This window comes from Coregonus lavaretus (genome assembly GCF_964263955.1).
Source record: "Coregonus lavaretus genome assembly, chromosome: 24".
Lineage (NCBI taxonomy): Eukaryota > Metazoa > Chordata > Actinopteri > Salmoniformes > Salmonidae > Coregonus > Coregonus lavaretus.
Window position 1 is genome coordinate 3,096,410 of NC_140011.1, and position 19,419 is coordinate 3,115,828.

General features: G+C 41.7%; 1 protein-coding gene across 1 annotated transcript in view; it reads left to right on the top strand.

Annotated features, from left to right (window-relative positions):
* LOC311100292 (DENN domain-containing protein 1A-like) overlaps positions 1–19,419 on the top strand; it is a 243,674-nt gene that overhangs the window by 43,211 nt on the left and 181,044 nt on the right. Inside the window, exon 3 of the mRNA XM_084141154.1 lies at positions 11,841–11,884. Coding sequence (XP_083997280.1) covers positions 11,841–11,884 — 44 coding nt within the window. The remainder of the gene's footprint in view (positions 1–11,840; positions 11,885–19,419) is intronic.

Below are 19,419 nucleotides of genomic sequence, written 5' to 3' on the forward strand. Positions count from 1 at the left end.
TTGTAATCTGATAGTCAGGGGTTGATTGAATTGGGAGGGTGGGGGAACCCTCCTTTTTGGTGACCATTCGAAACCAAAATCTATTTCATTGCTATTAAAATATAGGTTGTGTTAGCTGTATGCCTAATTTATATTCTCATTCATTCGCCTAGTAGGCTAGTGCAATTTTGGTTTTATCTATTGGTAGGAAAAAAAACACAGCTGAATAACTTGCTATTTAGAGCATTTCCCCCAAATATAAGTCCTGTTTTTGGCTTCAAAGACAATAACAATAGGCTGTAACAAATGTGCATTGTGATGCAGTGACAGAATGATAGGCCTAATTGAGATAATGCAAATCATTAATGATTACTTAGTTGGGCTAACTTTTTGACTTCTTGCTGTAGGCCTACATCATCATCCTCTGCCTGCATACCTAATCCCTACCTGTAGCCTACCTGCCTCTGGTATAATGCATTTCCACCTCAGTCTATCAGGCTTGCTTGTCCATCTTCCTCAATTAAAATGTGCTATTCTTACAGGTCAATTTTGCTGGCAAAACGTCATTAAATATTGCTAAGTTATTTAGCTATAGTGTGGATGTAGGGCAGTTTATTTTATTTTATATAATGTGCACCCAGATTGTGCAACTACTGCGTAGGCAACACAATAATATCAGACAGAGACAAGCTGGCCCGGGGAGAAGTGTGTGTGAGCCGCCCCCCTCGTTGTCTACTATGTTACAATCAATATTCTCTGAGCTGCCTTGTTCGTTGATACAATGTTTCAAGGTTCTCAGAGCCACCTTGTTGATACAATGCTTCAATATTCACAGAATGTTTCCCTTCCCTGGAGAATAGTGCAGACAGTCAAATGCAGAAATGAGTAGGAAGTGTAGGAGACAATTACACTGTAAGTGCCGTTCCACAAGGTGGCTTCATATAGCCTATAGCAGGGGGTCGGCAACCTTTTTCATGTGGAGTGCCAATTTACAATTGATCGTACCATTTCTAAAGATCTGCGTGCCGGTTATGATTTTCATATAAAGTGGGGAAAAAAGTATTTAGTCAGCCACCAATTGTGCAAGTTCTCCAACTTAAAAAGATGAGAGAGGCCTGTAATTTTCATCATAGGTACACGTCAACTATGACAGACAAAATGAGGAAAAAAAATCCAGAAAATCACATTGTAGGATTTTTTATGCATTTATTTGCAAATTATGGTGGAAAATAAGTATTTGGTCACCTACAAACAAGCAAGATTTATGGCTCTCACAGACCTGTAACTTCTTCTTTAAGAGGCTCCTCTGTCCTCCACTCGTTACCTGTATTAATGGCACCTGTTTGTACTTGTTATCAGTATAAAAGACACCTGACCACAACCTCAGTCACACTCCAAACTCCACTATGGCCAAGACCAAAGAGCTGTCAAAGGACACCAGAAACAAAATTGTAGACCTGCACCAGGCTGGGAAGACTGAATCTGCAATAGGTAAGCAGCTTGGTTTGAAGAAATCAACTGTGGGAGCAATTATTAGGAAATGGAAGACATACAAGACCACTGATAATCTCCCTTGATCTAGGGCTCCACGCAAGATCTCACCCTGTGGGGTCAAAATGATCACAAGAACGGTGAGCAAAAATCCCAGAACCACACGGGGGACCTAGTGAATGACCTGCAGAGAGCTGGGACCAAAGTAACAAAGCCTACCATCAGTAACACACTACGCCACCAGGGACTCAAATCCTGCAGTGTGAGACGTGTCCCCCTGCTTAAGCCAGAACATGTCCAGGCCCGTCTGAAGTTTGCTAGAGTGCATTTGTATGATCCAGAAGAGGATTGGGAGAATGTCATATGGTCAGATGAAACCAAAATATAACTTTTTGGTAAAAACTCAACTCGTTGTGTTTGGAGGACAAAGAATGCTGAGTTGCATCCAAAGAACACCATACCTACTGTGAAGCATGGGGGTAGAAACATCATGGTTTGGGGCTGTTTTTCTGCAAAGGGACCAGGACGACTGATCCGTGTAAAGGAAAGAATGAATGGGGCCATGTATCGTGAGATTTTGAGTGAAAACCACCTTACATCATCAAGGGCATTGAAGATGAAACGTGGCTGGGTCTTTCAGCATGACAATGATCCCAAACACACCGCCCGGGCAACGAAGGAGTGGCTTCGTAAGAAGCATTTCAAGGTCCTGGAGTGGCCTAGCCAGTCTCCAGATCTAAACCCCATAGAAAATCTTTGGAGGGAGTTGAAAGTCCGTGTTGCCCAGCGACAGCCCCAAAACATCACTGCTCTAGAGGAGATCTGCATGGAGGAATGGGCCAAAATACCAGCAAACAGTGTTTGAAAACCTTGTGAAGACTTACAGAAAACGTTTGACCTGTGTCATTGCCAACAAAGGGTATATAACAAAGTATTGAGAAACTTTTGTTATTGTCCAAATACTTATTTTCCACCATAATTTGCTAATAAATTCATTAAAAACCCTACAATGTGATATTCTTTCTTCTCATTTTGTCTGTCATAGTTGACGTGTACCTATGATGAAAATACAGGCCTCTCATCTTTTTAAGTGGGAAAACTTGCACAATTGGTGGCTGACTAAATACTTTTTTCCCCCACTGTATGCATTGTAGGCTACTACCTAACTGTGCCCAAAACATTTCTAACTGCCCACAAACAAAATAATGATATAGCTGGCTTCTAGAGAGGCACTGTCCATTCAGCACCACGCCAGGGAGCTCCATTTTGCCTACCTGTACCGAGGCGCTGTCCATTCAGCAGTGCTGAATCACGGGCGGGGCCTTAGCTCCATTTAAAAAAGCATGTGTAGATTTTCCTTTTTGTATTTTGTGATTTTTTAAATTCTTTGGTCATGTTTGTTTGTCTTCATGCGTCTCTGTCGATTGAAGGTCTAAGTAAGTCCTTTGATGTATGCATTTTATTTCAATGCATGTGTAGGATTTATGCATTCGCGGTCAGCTGTTTTATGCACCGGTTACTTTCACATTGATGTCAGCATTTGAAGTCGGACTTGTTGCGACTTGATAGCGTGTATTATGCATCTATTTCATGTTGCACTGTATGCGCCATTCCACAAGTAAATGAGTCAATTTATGATGAGGTTGAGTAGTGATTGGCATTGTACACACCGTTCCACAGACCTTTAAACCTAATATTGCGGTGATAATTAATGGCTGCGGTCATTTTTGTTTGTTTTTGCTGTTCCCCAAATACCATTTTACAGTTTTTAAATTGTGTAGAAGTGCAGTAAATGAGCTTCAATTTCCCAGAAATGTGTAAGCTCTGAATTATTGTGGTTGCAAAACTGTTGTGTTCTTGCAGTTTGCACCTGTTTCAGGTGGGAGCAGACATAACAAAGCTAAGAACATATCTTTTTTTTGTAAAATCACTTCATGCTCAGGTCTTTCTTTGTATATCCCTTTAACTTTCATTTGACCTATTTTTCCCACCAGCTGTTCTTAATTGATTTGACTTGTTGACGTGAAACCGAAACGGTGTTTTCATGTGGTGCGTTAATGAGTTCATACTGTAGTGTATTGATAGAGACTTAACATACTTTTGTGGAGGAGGAACTAAAGTGAATCCTTAGACCAATCAAAAGTGTGTGTGCGTGTGTACTTTAGTGTGTGTGTTGACTCCAAAGCACTGCAAGAGGAAGTGCACATGGAGCAGATTTGTGTGCAGAGCCCCTCAGACAATAGGGGGTCCTCTCTCAGCAACTTTGGCCTCCCTCTATCCGAGGAGGAGGATTAATTTTTCATGGCCTGTGAAGCGACAGAGTGAGGCAATCTCCCTCTCCCTCTCCCTCCCCCTCTCCCTCCCCCTCCCCCTCCCCCTCCCCCTCTCCCTCTCCCTCTCTCTCTCCCTCTCCCTCTCCCTCTCCCTCTCTCTCTCTCTCTCTCTCTCTCTCTCTCTCTCTCTCTCTCTCTCTCTCTCTCTCTCTCTCTCTCTCTCTCTCTCTCTATATATATATATCCCCCTTCCTCTCTCGCTCTCTATATCCCCCTTCCTCTCTCTCTCTCTCTCTCTCTAATGTGGGCCAAAGGGGGGACTCATCTCTTCTTCTTCTGCAGTCTTTTTAAAAACACAGCTCAGCTATCCATGACATCCCTCCAGTGGATAACATCCATAGCCTCTGTGTGTGTGTGTTTGCGCGCAAAAACCTAGCTTGGTGGAAGGAATTCCAAGATTACACCCAACTAAGCTGTCTTAGTTCAGCATCAGTGTTCACTGTTGAAGTAAATTCTATTCTACTGTAATTAAGGGCTCTAAATTAACATTTTCCATTGATAGCACTGGTGCTCCCAACTTAAATAAGTTAGGAGCACAACATAAAACGTAGGAGCTCCATAAAAAACATTTCTTTTAATCGATTGAGATAAAGCCTATAAGAATTCTAGCAAATGTTGTGCCCTACAAACTAATATGTAACCCTGTAAATACATTTGTGTATCATTAAAAAGCTAACAATATTACATTTCTACATTACCGTAAAACTTAAATTAACTGTACCCGTATGGGTTGAAAATGGCAGATTTTGGTTAAGAAGATTTGGGCTAACATAGTGGCTGTACAGTAACATGCTATACATGACGTCAGAGATCCGGCTCTGCGCTTCACAGCGCTGTATGGGTTTTGACTGACAGCAGTTCTGAAGAACTTGAGCACCACGTGCGACAAGAAGTTGCCCCCATCCCTCCCGGTAATTGGGCAACTTTTGCAAATGTTTTGATGTCTGAGTGAGGGAAATGCTGTAAATTAAGATGACTCTATGTATTTTGAAATATGAGACGTTGAGGATTATAATAAATACCACTTTGATGTCATACCAGCAAGCCAAACACCCGTGAGTCCAAATGTGCACTTCACATTTCCATATCATAAAACTCATGTCATACAGTGTCAACATTTATGTTCACTGTGTTTGATGTACAGTTACAAGTTGACATGGCATCATACCCTGGGTTGTTCTGAATAGAATGAGCCTATGTTTGTCTATTGTGAAGAAAATTAGCTGCGGCACACACAACTGAATGCATTCATGACTCATTTCTATGCGATCCAAAATTACGATTTGTTTCTCTGAATTGTCTTGTGAAAGCCTAACACTGTAAGATCATATTTTATAATTTAGCTAGTGATGTTGGCAATAGAACAAGCTTTCAAATCATGCCCACCTGACCCAGATTGCAATTTATAATGGACCGTTTTTAGATTGTGTAAACAACAGTAATTGTGTGATGTTGGGGATGCAGGATTGTGTTCCAAACAAAACAACAACAAGTGTGCTTGCTCTAGTTCCTCAACGGCACAGCTATGAGAGCTAAAAAAGTACCTTCATAGTTGAAGACTCTTCTTTGAGTCATAAAAGTGCATTGAAATTGCTTAGGAACTGTGCACACATTGGAGAGGTGTGTGGCCACTTGGAGACACCAGTTAGTCCTCTCACTCAAACCCTTTTTTGTCTTACAGTGGCTTGCGAAAGTAATCACCTCCCTTGGCATTTTTCCTATTTTGTTGCCTTACAACCTGGAATTTAAATGAATTTTTGGGGATTTGTATCATTTGATTTACACAACATGCCTACCACTTTGAAGATGCAAAATATTTTTCTTGTGAAACAAACAAGAAATATGACAAAAAAACAGAAAACTTGAGCGTGCATAACTATTCACCCCCCCAAAGTCAATACTTTGTAGAGCCACCTTTTTCAGCAATTACAGCTGCAATCTTGGGGTATGTCTCTATAAGCTTGGCACATCTAGCCACTGGGGTTTTTGCCCATTCTACAAGGCAAAACTGCTCCAGCTCCTTCAAGTTGGATGGGTTTCGCTGGGGTACAGCAATCTTTAAGTCATACCACATATTCTCAATTGGATTGAGGTCTGGGCTTTGACTAGGCCATTCCAAGTCATTTGAATGTTTCCCCTTAAACCACTCGGTTGTTGCTTTAGCAGTATGCTTAGGGTCATTGTCCTGCTGGAAGGTGAACCTCCGTCCCAGTCTCAAATCTCTGGAAGACTGAAACAGGTTTCCTTCAAGAATTTCCCTCTATTTAGCACCATCCATCATTCCTTCAATTCTGACCAGTTTCCCAGTCCCTGCCGATGAAAGACATCCCCACAGCATGATGCTGCCACCACCATGCTTCACTGTGGGGATGGTGTTCTCGGGGTGATGAGAGGTGTTGGGTTTGCACCAGACATAGCGTTTTCTTTGATGGCCGAAAAGCTCAATTTTAGTCTCATCTGACCAGAGTACCTTCTTCCATATGTTTGGAGAGCTCCTTGGTCTTCATGGTGCCGCTTGCTTGCCGGTGCCCCTTGCTTAGTGGTGTTGCAGTCTCTGGGACCTTTCAGAACAGGTGTATATATGCTGAGATCATGTGACAGGTCATGTGACACTTAGATTGCACACAGGTGGACTTTATTTAACTAATTATGTGACTTCTGAAGGTAATTGGTTGCACCAGATCTTATTAAGGGGCTTCATAGCAAATATGCATCCACCACGTTTCCGTTATTTATTTTGTAGAATTTTTTGAAACAAGTAATTTTTTTCATTTCACTTCACCAATTTGGACAGTTTTGTGTGTGTCCATTACATTAAATCCAAATAAAAATCAATTTAAATTACAGGTTGTAATGCAACAAAATATGACCTCTTAAGGATCGGACCCTTTTTTTCAATTTTCGCCAAATCTAACTGTCTGTAGCTCAGGACCTGAAGCAAGTATATGCACATTCTTGATTCCATTTGAAAGGAAACGCTTTGAAGTTTGTGGAAATATGAAATTAATGTAGGAGAATATAACACATTAGATCTGGTAAAAGATAATACAAACAAAACAACATGTGTTTTCTGTTTATTTATTTGTTCCATCATCTTTGAAATGCAAGAGAAAGGCCACAATATAATATTGCAGTTTAGGCACAATTTAGATTTTGGCCACTAGATGACAGCAGTGTGTGTACAAAGTTTCAGATTGATCCAGTGAAGCATTGCGATACTGGACTATTTTGTATCAAGTCTGCCCAAATGTGCTGAATTGGTCAATTGATACATTTTCAAGTACATAACTTAAAGAACATACAAAAATGATATGGTAATACAAAATGTAAGTTTACACACTCCCAGGAATGTCATACATAATGGCTCATTAGCTTATACACTAACTTTCACACATCTAGATGGCCGGGCGGGGTGGGTGTGGATATGGTGGGTGTGGGTGTGAGTTCCTACATTTGAATATAAAAATAGATTTTATTAAACAAAACTATGCTACATTTGATCTCTGGTTCTTAGGATGACAAATCAGAGCAAGATTACTGAATACATTATTACTGGTACATTATTTACCTTCAGAGGTGAATGTATCAAACCAGTTGCCGTGATAAGTGTTTTGTTGTTGTGCACTCTCCTCAAACAATAGTTATTGTTTAGCTACTGTAAATTGGACAGTGCAGTTAGATTAACAAGAATTTAAGCTTTCTGCCAAAATACAATGGGGAAAAAAAGTATTTAGTCAGCCACCAATTGTGCAAGTTCTCTCACTTAAAAAGATGAGAGAGGCCTGTAATTTTCATCATAGGTACACGTCAACTATGACAGACAAAATGAGAAAAAAAAATCCAGAAAATCACATTGTAGGATTTTTAATGAATGTATTTGCAAATTATGGTGGAAAATACATATTTGGTCAATAACAAAAGTTTCTCAATACTTTGTTATATACCCTTTGTTGGCAATGGCACAGGTCAAATGTTTTCTGTAAGTCTTCACAAGGTTTTCACACACTGTTGCTGGTATTTTGGCCCATTCCTCCATGCAGATCTCCTCTAGAGCAGTGATGTTTTGGGGCTGTCGCTGGGCAACACGGACTTTCAACTCCCTCCAAAGATTTTCTATGGGGTTGAGATCTGGAGACTGGCTAGGCCACTCCAGGACCTTGAAATGCTTCTTACGAAGCCACTCCTTCGTTGCCCGGGTGGTGTGTTTGGGATCATTGTCATGCTGAAAGACCCAGCCACGTTTCATCTTCAATGCCCTTGCTGATGGAAGGAGGTTTTCACTCAAAATCTCACGATACATGGCCCCATTCATTCTTTCCTTTACACGGATCAGTCGTCCTGGTCCCTTTGCAGAAAAACAGCCCCAAAGCATGATGTTTCCACCCCCATGCTTCACAAGAGTTATGGTGTTGTTTGGATGCAACTCAGCATTCTTTGTCCTCCAAACACGACGAGTTGCGTTTTTACCAAAAGGTTATATTTTGGTTTCATCTGAACATATGACATTCTCCCAATCCTCTTCTGGATCATCCAAATGCACTCTAGCAAACTTCAGACGGGCCTGGACATGTACTGGCTTAAGCAGGGGGACACGTCTGGCACTGCAGGATTTGAGTCGCTGGCGGCGTAGTGTGTTACTGATGGTAGGCTTTGTTACTTTGGTCCCAGCTCTCTGCAGGTCATTCACTAGGTCCCCCCGTGTGGTTCTGGGATTTTTGCTCACCGTTCTTGTGATCATTTTGACCCCACGGGGTGAGCTCTTGCGTGGAGCCCCAGATCGAGGGAGATTATCAGTGGTCTTGTATGTCTTCCATTTCCTAATAATTGCTCCCACAGTTGATTTCTTCAAACCAAGCTGCTTACCTATTGCAGATTCAGTCTTCCCAGCCTGGTGCAGGTCTACAATTTTGTTTCTGGTGACAGCTCTTTGGCCATAGTGGAGTTTTGAGTGTGACTGTTTGAGGTTGTGGACAGGTGTCTTTTATACTGATAACAAGTTCAAACAGGTGCCATTAATACAGGTAACGAGTGGAGGACAGAGGAGCCTCTTAAAGAAGAAGTTACAGGTCTGTGAGAGCCAGAAATCTTGCTTGTTTGTAGGTGACCAAATACTTATTTTCCACCATAATTTGCATATAAATTCATAAAAAATCCTACAATGTGATTTTCTGGAAAAAATAAACCTCATTTTGTCTGTCATAGTTGACGTGTACCTATGATGAAAATTACAGGCCTCTCTCATCTTTTTAAGTGGGAGAACTTGCACAATTGGTGGCTGACTAAATACTTTTTTCCCCCACTGTAAGACATGTCTATGTCCTGGAAAGTTTGCTGTTACTTACAACAGTCATGCTAATCACGTTAGCGCACGTTAGCTCAACCGTCCCGCATACTGGACACCGATCCCTTAGAGGTTAATTTTCTGCACTGTGTTATCATTTACACACTGTGTCACATCCTTGACAGAATAATTATTATCCTCTTTGACTGTGCAGTTTTGGCAGTTCATACCTTTGCCACTAGAGGGCGATCAGCTGATATCTAGGGTTCTGTACTCCCAAAGATGACTGTTTTTGTGCTTGATTATCTAGCAGTTTTCAGCTGTTTGCAGCTGATGTAATTCTTCAATAACACAGACCCCAAAACAAATCAGGGGGAGAAAAATATATTTATTCAAAGAGAACAAATCATAGTTGTTATGCTGGAAAGTAGATGGTAGATGTTTATTCTTCCCTGTCCTCAGTGTATTCTCCACTGAACAAAAAGACAGGATGTAGTTTATACCTAAGCCTAGCCTGTGGTTTATCAATTAGAATTCCTTGCAATCAAATTGGGCCAATGGCCAAATACGAAGTATCCCGTTTCAGGCTCAATGTATAGACAATTTGGACCAATGAGATCTTGCCACATGTAGCTATGAGTCCCGGACTGGAACCCCTACACAGATTCTAAACAGATGTTGAACTGAAAAACAACTATTTCCATTGATCGTTAATTCCCTGAATTGTGTATTTATCTTTAAATATTCTTACACATCCAATGGCTAGCAGTTTCTTACTGGGGGATCTGCTCAGTACCTCAATGTACTGAGCAGATCCCCGTTATTTCCAGTAATGTAGCGTATAAGTCTAGTGGCTGTGGTTAGTCTAGTAGACAGGGATGGAACCTAGTCAGCCCTCTCAAGGGTGAGAGTTTTGGATTGTCTTTAACTTTTATCTCGCTCAAGTTCGTTGCCTCTGAGCTAACCTGGAGCGATCGAAAAGAAAACAACAAATCTATTTTGGCACGTCATAAGGTTGTCATGGTCTTTTGCCAAGCATGGGACGCCCACACTCCTGTTTGATGCTCTGTCTCTGTCGGAGGTGGTGACACGTGTTGAGTGAGCCGAGCAGAGAAGCACTACCTCAGTGCTGGGTCTTATTAAGCATTTTGTTTCATTGTAGATTCACTGACTTGTTTGTCAAAGACTACGTTTGTTTGACGAGTATTACCCTAGAGCAATTCTCAATTACAGGAAAGAGAACTTATAGTATACAGTCATCCTAACGTGTGAGGACGAAAGTAACATTTTGCAATGGTTCATCATTTTGCATATTGAACTTAAACAAAACAACTGTCTGACAAACACTCAAATTATTCCTTAAATTATCAGTGACATAATCAGTTTCTCACGACTGAAGACCATCCATCATTGGGAATTAGCCTTAGCAACCACATCAGCCCTGTTGTTGGCAGCCATCCCAACTATATACCCTTCTCTCATTCATCAACATCACAGCTAGCCCATCGAGTTGCCGTTCAGTGCTACTTCTGCCTGCCTATACAGCTGCCAAAGACAGGGGGTGCCATGTTGTGCCCATGTACAGACTCACACTGACTCACACCTGAGATACAGCTGTGCCCGTGCAGTTGGCAGATTGACCCCCAGATGAGCAGACGGGCAGGAGTGTTAGACTGGTAGGACGGGCAGGTGGCGAAGTGCTTATACACACATGACACACCCGGCAGATTCTGAAGACATACAGTACCAGTCAAAAGTTTGGACACACCTACTCATTCCAGGGTTTTTCTTTATTTTTACTATTTTCTACATTGTAGAATAATAGGGAAGACATCAAAACTATGAAATAACACATATGGAATCATGTAGTAACCAAAAAAGTGTTAATAAAATCTAAATATATTTTATATTTGAGATTCTTCAAAGTAGCCACCCTTTGCCTTGATGACAGCTTTGCACATTCTTGGCATTCTCTCAACCAGCTTCACCTGGAATGCTTTTCCAACAGTCTTGAAGGAGTTCCCACATATGCTGAGCACTTGTTGGCTTCTTTTCCTTTCAGAGAGTTTGGGAAGGCCGTTTCTCTGAATGAAGTGTCTCTGAATTGGAAGCTTTCGTGGTGGTGTAGGGGCTTTGGCAGACGCTGGAACCTCAATGTACTGAGCAGATACCCAGTGTTTTAGTAATGTAGCCTATAAGTCTAGTGGCTGTGGTTAGTCTAGTAGACAGACAGTGATGGAACCTAGTCAGCCCTCTCAAGGGTGAGGCTTTTGGATTGTTCAGTTCTTCGGTTGTTCGAAATATTGTCAAATGTCTTTGATTTAGTGGCAGTAGATTTTCCAGCTGACTCCCTAATGAAAATACCCCCATCAATTGAAATAAAAGAATTAGCAGTCTTTTGACGGAAAGAAAAATACCATTGAGTGCCAGTAGGAGGTTAAGCAAGACAGCTAAGTCTCCCCCAACGGAGAAAAGTGGATAAAATCCTCTCCCTTTCCTTTTTTTTTCTCCTCAAAAGGACGAGGAAGAGGATGGGGTTGGTGGAGGCTTGGTGGGGGGGTGGAGGAGGAAGGGAAGGAGGGATGGGGGGGTAGTAACACCTCCCTCTCTGGCCCCTAATCAGCCAGGCAGCCTCAGCTGCCCTCCTCGGATCCCCTGCCAGGGTCCCGTTCATCCTCTGATCAAATATTAATGAGCTCTACTCGGCCTGCTCACTAATCCAAAGCCAATTAATATTATCTGTCAATTATTTACAGATCCGGAGGTGCGGAGGCGATTCCCCGAGGACTACATCGACCAGGTCCGGAATGCATAATTAACTTCTTATTTTCTCTCTCTCTCTTCCTCTTTCACCCTCACTCATTTATTTCTTCCTTTCTTTATTTTGCCTTTTGCTTTATGCACCCCCCTTTCTCTTTCTATCTCACTTTTCTTGGTATGGTCTATTTTTATTCTTGCTGTTTGATGTCGTCTGTCTTTTTGTGTGTGTGCTCATCGGCTCCTTTTATTTTTAAATGCTTGCCATTTTGGGGTCTTTTTTTATGGGCGCACGGGGGAGATGGTACCGATTGGTGGTTTGACCCCCTGTCTCTCTCTCTCTCTGTGTGTGTGTGTGTGTGCGCGTGTGTGTATAGTATGTGTGTGTGTGTCTGTCTTTGCTACCTGAACAACTACACTACTACTGTGTACTGGGACACGACGGACACATGCAGCTTCATAAATGAATTGTGGCTCACAAAATACAAATAAAAAAGCTAAATAAATAATTGAACTTGATACAAACATGACAAAAAAACGTTCTTTGTTTTTGAGAAATTGCAAAGTTATTTTTGAAAGAGAAAAAAAACTTTGTTGGTTTGTTGCTTTCTTGGTTTGTTTGTTTGAGAGCAGAATCCCCCTCTTTAACTTTCTTCAGACAACAAGACATATTTGTTGTTTGCGGTGTCTCCTGTTTCTGTGGATTCGTTTGTGACTTCGCCGAGCGACGAGTGGGTGTCGAGCTCCTCTCCGTTGACTAATTGCGACGTCAGTCACCATAGCCATATGCTTCCTTGATATATTCATATTTAGCATATCTCTGAAACCTTGTTTGCCTACACAGTGTATATTCGCACAAAAACAGAACTATTCTGTAGACATTTTGTTGTTTGCTTATTACACAAAGGATTACATGTTGCATGTGAAAAGGTAATTTTGACTAGAGGAAGGGTGAATGTTTTCGCTAATTCAAAATGAATTCCTTTCATTTCTCAAGCATCCAGGGCTGTGTTAAATCAATGGTGTATTGACCTGGATCCATAGAGCTGTGCCCATAGAAACTTCAGAGCTAGCAACTGGAACTCATTGTCCTGCGTGCTCTTCAAAGAGACGGAATGTCAAACATGAATTCAGGTTGCCTTGTTAGTTGGAAAAAAACATATTAACCAAGAGGGACACACGTACACATGCATGCACGTAGGTGCACACACACACACACACACACACACACACACACACACACACGTTCGTGTAGGTACACACACACACAGCCACACACACACACTCAAGCACACACACACTAATCACCTAGCCTTGTTTATTCCAAGCATAGCAACCTCCCACTACCCTCTCTCTCTCTAGTTCTGTTTCCCTCTTGTGAAATTATTTGATGCAGAAGAAAAGCCACATACTTTGTTGTTAGTGGATGTTTAATCCCGGGCCACCTTTGTTCCGTAGTCCATACAGTAAAGAATCTGTCTCGAAAACAGGGCCTACGTTGCTCGTAGCTCTAGGAACGGACGGGGGAAAGAGAGAGAAGGGGATAAAGACAGTGAGAAAGAACAAGAAAGTAGAGAGAGAGAATGTTAGATAGAGAGGAGAGATGTTAGGTAGTGAAAGAGTGCGACAACAAGTAAAAAAGAGAGGAGGGGTAATGACGGCTAACCTTTTGGCTTCCCTTGAGCCGCGATGCCACACTCCCTCTCTCACCACCCTCTTTGTAATTCACAGAACGACAGAGAAGCAAGGCCCAGGAGAGTAGAAGAGAGAGAGAGAAAAAGAGAGGGAGAAGATGAAAGATGGCTGGAACAACAGAACAGAGGGTTTAGCTAGTACCTGTCTCAGTCCCATTCTCATCTGTGGGTTCTTAATGATGTACAAACAAGAAAATGGTGCCGTCTGGTTTGCTTAATATAAGGAATTTTAAATTATTAATACTTTTACTTTTGATACTTAAGTATATTTTAGCAATTACATTTACTTTTGATACTTAAGTAATTTAAAACCAAATACTTTTAGACTTTTATTCAAGTAGCATTTTACTGGGTGACTTTCACTTTTATTGAGTAATTTTTTACTAAGAAATCTTTACATTTACTCAAGTATGACAATTGGGTACTTTTTCCACCACTGTCAGTCACCACTCAGCTAGGCCAGAACTTATGCCAAAAGGTAACCTCTTAAAGGAATATCTTCCAAAGGGAGTATTGACTGTACACAGTTTGGTGCTGGCTGCATCCAACCTCACCTGCCAGAATCCATTTGAAGCATCCAATTTTGAGAAATTGTTTGCGCCAGCCATTTCACACACTATCTCCTCCCTCTTAGGAATCTGAAAATGCTCCCTTTTGATACATGTATTAAGGTCCTTGGGGTCCATACAGACTCTCATGGAATTGACCCAGTCTGTTGGCTCCTCTGTTTTCACGAGCACATTGAGTTTCACCATTCTTCCCAACTCCTTCTTTAGACCCTTCCGTAGTGGCACCGGAACTCTGCGTGGTGCATGAATCACTGGCTTGGCATTCTCTGTGAGAGTAATAGAGCGAATGAGAGGCAATGCTCCAAATCCTGTGAACACATCAGAATATCTTTGAGCAATCTCCTCACCATGTTGATTACTTGTCACCCGTTGAACACTGTGCAGCCAGTTAAGGTCATTAATGGTGTACACTTGCTTAACCACAAACATGAGTGTGTGGCTTCTTGTTATCCCCTTTACAGTTAGCTGACACAAACCTTTAGTCTCAATTGCTTGGCCATTGTACGCTTTGAGAGCCACAGCCTTTTGCATGATGGCTGGTTTGTGCTTTCGCTCATGAAAATCCCACATATTGATCAGGTTGGCTTTAGCCCCCGTATCCAGCTTTAAGGTCAACATTGTACCATTGACCACGAGTGGTACAACCCAGTGGTCACTAGCTACAGTATGGACCTGTGATGGTTCTTGCCCGTCCTCCATGCAATCCACAGTACCCACAAACAAATCACTTTGTTCATTCTCCTCCATTTCAATGGTGTGAACATTCTGTCTCCCATATTGTCCTTTGCAAAACAATTTTTTCCAAAACAATTTTTCCCCTTGCACTTTTTTTCCAAAGGCAGGGCACTTCCTGGCCTGCTGCCTGGTGCCACACCTATTATAATCATATTGCTTGTGGCTCCTTTGGTCAAAGTCATATTGCTTGTGGCTCCTTTGGTCAAAGTCATATTGCTTGTGGCTCCTTTGGTCAAAGTCATATTGCTTGTGGCTCCTTTACTCATAGCGCCGCCTTGTGTCCTTGTCTACAAAATCCACTGCTGCGCTTTCCACCTCCATAGTAGTGTTTGCTGATGTGGAGCTAAAGGTTTTAATATGCAATTCTGCCAGGTCATTCACCTGACATATTTTTACTGCAGTGTCCAAATGTAACTCACTTTCCCGCAGCAATATTTCTCTAACTCTGGAGTCATTTATACCAAACACAATCTGATCTCGAAGTATAGAGGAGGTTAGGTCTACAAAATGTCACGTCTGTGCTTTTAATTTCAAATCTGTAAGAAAGAAGTCAAACCTTTCACCTTGCTGTTGTATATGACAGCGAAACACATAACGTGCATATGTCTCGTTCTTCTTAGGTGAACAATATGCATCAAACTGATCCACTACCTCCGCAAAATCATCTTTATCCTCCTTATTTACAAACGTGAAGGTATCGAATATATCGATTGCCTGTGGTCCCGCTATAGTAAGAAAGAGAGCAACTTTACGTTAATCTAGTTCCTTTGTAACTCCAATGGCAGACATACAGCAAAAAACGCTGCCGAAATGTTTTCCAATTTGCGTCCACATTCCCATCCAGGCTCAAAGCCTCTGGTCGCTTGATAACATCCATTGCACTTTCATAAACTCCAACATTCACAGAAAAAACACGATTTTCACTCCTGGTACCGTATATTACTTTGTTGGTTACAACGAGCAAAGACAACCATCGCCATCATTCAAAGTTAACAAGTTTTTAATGTTATTCTGCCATTGCCACACACATACCACAGGTGTCGTAAAAGAGTGTCGTAAACAATCACTCAGAACCACATCAAAACAAGAGGATTTCAACACCCACCATCTCAGATTGTGCTGAAATTGGTTCTGTAGTTAGAAACAGATAAGCATATTATTCTGTTTAAATATAATTAGATTTTTGAGAAATTAAGCTAATTGATTGCAACCAAATTGGCCATTTTAATTTATTGGATTCCTGAAAACGTTAATAAATATAGTACCTAACATCCGATTTGGAGCATAATTCTTCCTAACAATGATTAAGACATGAGGAATCCAATTTAAATGATCATACAACATCATACTCTGTGGGGTCAAAAAGAGTATGACGTTGTTGCCGCCCATAGCGCTGAATGCATTGGAAGCCTGCAAGCATTTGGCCTCCCTTGATAATAGACATTTTTTATAGCCAACCAGTTTTGAGCTAAATTGAGTGAGCTCAGCTGTGAATGATCCTGGCGCACCAAAAAAAAGTGGCAAGGGAAGCCAGGTTGGATTTGGCTTAAGACCAATCACATCACAAGCCAAACGTCATTCTTGACAGAAAAAAGAACTTGAATTGTTGCATCTCGTTGTGCTAGCTAGCTAAAATCGGACTTATAGGAAAAGGAGGACTGGCTTGACTTGAGTATGACCACACAATGTATTTTTATCATGAGCAAAAGCTATTGATTTTCTACTCAAAGTTGCAAATGTTGTGATCTGTTTAAAAAACACAAGAGGCCAGCAAAATTGAGAAAAGGCTGTGGCAGAAGCAGGATCAGCGGCATATAGTGGGAAAAAACTGGTACTTTCACATTAATTTACAGTGGGGAGAACAAGTATTTGATACACTGCCGATTTTGCAGGTTTTCCTACTTACAAAGCATGTTGAGGTCTGTAATGTTTATCATAGGTACACTTCAACTGGCACCCCAATGGTGGAACAAGCTCCCTCACGACGCCAGGACAGCGGAGTCACTCACCACCTTCCGGAGACATTTGAAACCCCACCTCTTTAAGGAATACCTGGGATAGGATAAAGTGTTCCTTCTAACCCCCCCCCCCCAAATTGTAAAGTGGTTATCCCACTGGCTATAGGGTGAACGCACCAATTTGCGAGTCGCTCTGGCTAAGAGCGTCTGCTAAATGACGTTAATGTGCCCTTGAGCAAGGCACTTAACCCTAATTGCTCCTGTAAGTCGCTCTGGATAAGAGCGTCTGCTAAATGACTAAAATGTAAATGTAAATGTAACTGTGAGAGACGGAATCTAAAACAAAAATCCAGAAAATCACATTGTATGATTTTTAAGTAATTAATTTGCATTTTATTGCATGACATAAGTATTTGATACATCAGAAAAGCAGAACTTAATATTTGGTACAGAAACCTTTGTTTGCAATTACAGAGATCATACTTGAGCAAGGCACTTAACCCTAATTGCTCCTGTAAGTCGCTCTGGATAAGAGCGTCTGCTAAATGACTAAAATGTAAATGTAATACGTTTCCTGTAGGTCTTGACCAGGTTTGCACACACTGCTGCAGGGATTTTGGCCCACTCCTCCATACAGACCTTCTCCAGATCCTTCAGGTTTTGGGGCTGTCGCTGGGCAATACGGACTTTCAGCTCCCTCTAAAGATTTTCTATTGGTTTCAGGTCTGGAGACTGGCTAGGCCACTCCAGGACGTTGAGATGCTTCTTACAGAGCAACTCCTTAGTTGCCCTGGCTGTGTGTTTCGGATCGTTGTCATGCTGGAAGACCCAGCCACGACCCATCTTCAATGGTTTTACTGAGGGAAGGAGGTTGTTGGCCAAGATCTCACGATAAATGGCCCCATCCATCCTCCCCTCAATACAGTGCAGTCGTCCTGTCCCCTTTGCAGAAAAGCATCCCCAAAGAATGATGTTTCCACCTCTATGCTTCACGGTTGGGATGGTGTTCTTGTGGTTGTACTCATCCTTCATCTTCCTCCAAACACGGCGAGTGGAGTTTAGACTAAAAAGCTATATTTTTGCTCATCAGACCACATGACCTTCTCCCATTCCTCCTCTGGATCATCCAGATGGTCATTGGCAAACTTCAGACTGGCCTGGACATGCGCTGACTTGAGCAGGGGGACCTTGCGTGCGCTGCAGGATTTCATTCCATGACGGCGTAGTGTGTTACTAATGGTTTTCTTTGAGACTGTGGTCCCAGCTCTCTTCAGGTCATTGACCAGGTCCTGCCATGTAGTTCTGGGCTGATCCCTCACCTTCCTCATGATCATTGATGCCCCACGAGGTGAGATCTTGCATGGAGCCCCAGACCGAGGGTGATTGACCGTCATCTTGAACTTCTTCCATTTTCTAATAATTGCACCAACAGTTGTTGCCTTCTCACCAAGCTACTTGCCTATTGTCCTGTAGCCCATCCCAGCCTTGTGCAGGTCTACAATTTTATCCCTGATGTCCTTACACAGACCATTGTGGAGAGGTTGGAGTCTGTTTGATTGAGTGTGTGGACAGGTGTCTTTTATACAGGTAACGAGTTCAAACAGGTGCAGTTAATACAGGTAATGAGTGGAGAACAGGAGGGCTTCTTAAAGAAAAACTAACAGGTCTGTGAGAGCCGGAATTCTTACTGGTTGGTAGGTGATCAAATACTTATGTCATGCAATAAAATGCAAATTAATTACTTAAAAATCATATAATGTGATTTTCTGGATTTTTGTTTTAGATTCTGTCTCTCACAGTTGAAGTGTACCTATGATAAAAATTACAGACCTCTACATGCTTTGTAAGTAGGAAAACCTGCAAAATCGGCAGTGTATCAAATACTTGTTCTCCCCACTGTATGGTAAATAATGCAAGCGACTTCAATGGCTATTTTATTTGAACGGGGGGAAAAAACATCTCCATATTCGCAGGGAATACATTATGAAGAATGAAGAAGCAATACTCCAAGCGGCAGACATAGAGAAATTATTCTATATACTGGTTGTTGTGGTGGTATTGGCATGAGGTGTGGGGGGTCCGTGGGTGGCTTTTTGCATTTTATTGGATTCCTCTTACTCAATGGTAGGAAGAAGTTTGGTTCAAATCGGATGTTGGGTGCTATATTTATTGAATATTATGTGACTCCAAAAAATTTAAATGGCCAATTTGGGTGCAATCAATTAACTCAATTTCTCAGAGATCAAATGAAATGTAAACAAAATAATGTTTCAGGAATGCTGATCTTATCTGTTTCTAACTGCAGAAACGATTTCAGAACAATCTGAGATGGTGGGTGTCATGTCTTGCTGAAATGACATGGAATGACTCCCCTCGCTTCTCTCCTTTTTCTCTCTCCAACCGCTCCCTCGCTCATAATTAAAACAAAGCTCTCGCCCGAGTCTCTTTTCTCCTCACTCTCACTCTCTCCCTCATTTTCTCTCTCTCCATCCTCTTTGACACAGCCACATCGCAGTGAACCCTATGCTTTGAATCCTTTAAATTAGGCAGCTGCTGCCTGTTTTCCTCAACTTAATGCAACGAGGTACATTTTTCCCGTAATGGAGAGAGATCATTTTTTGA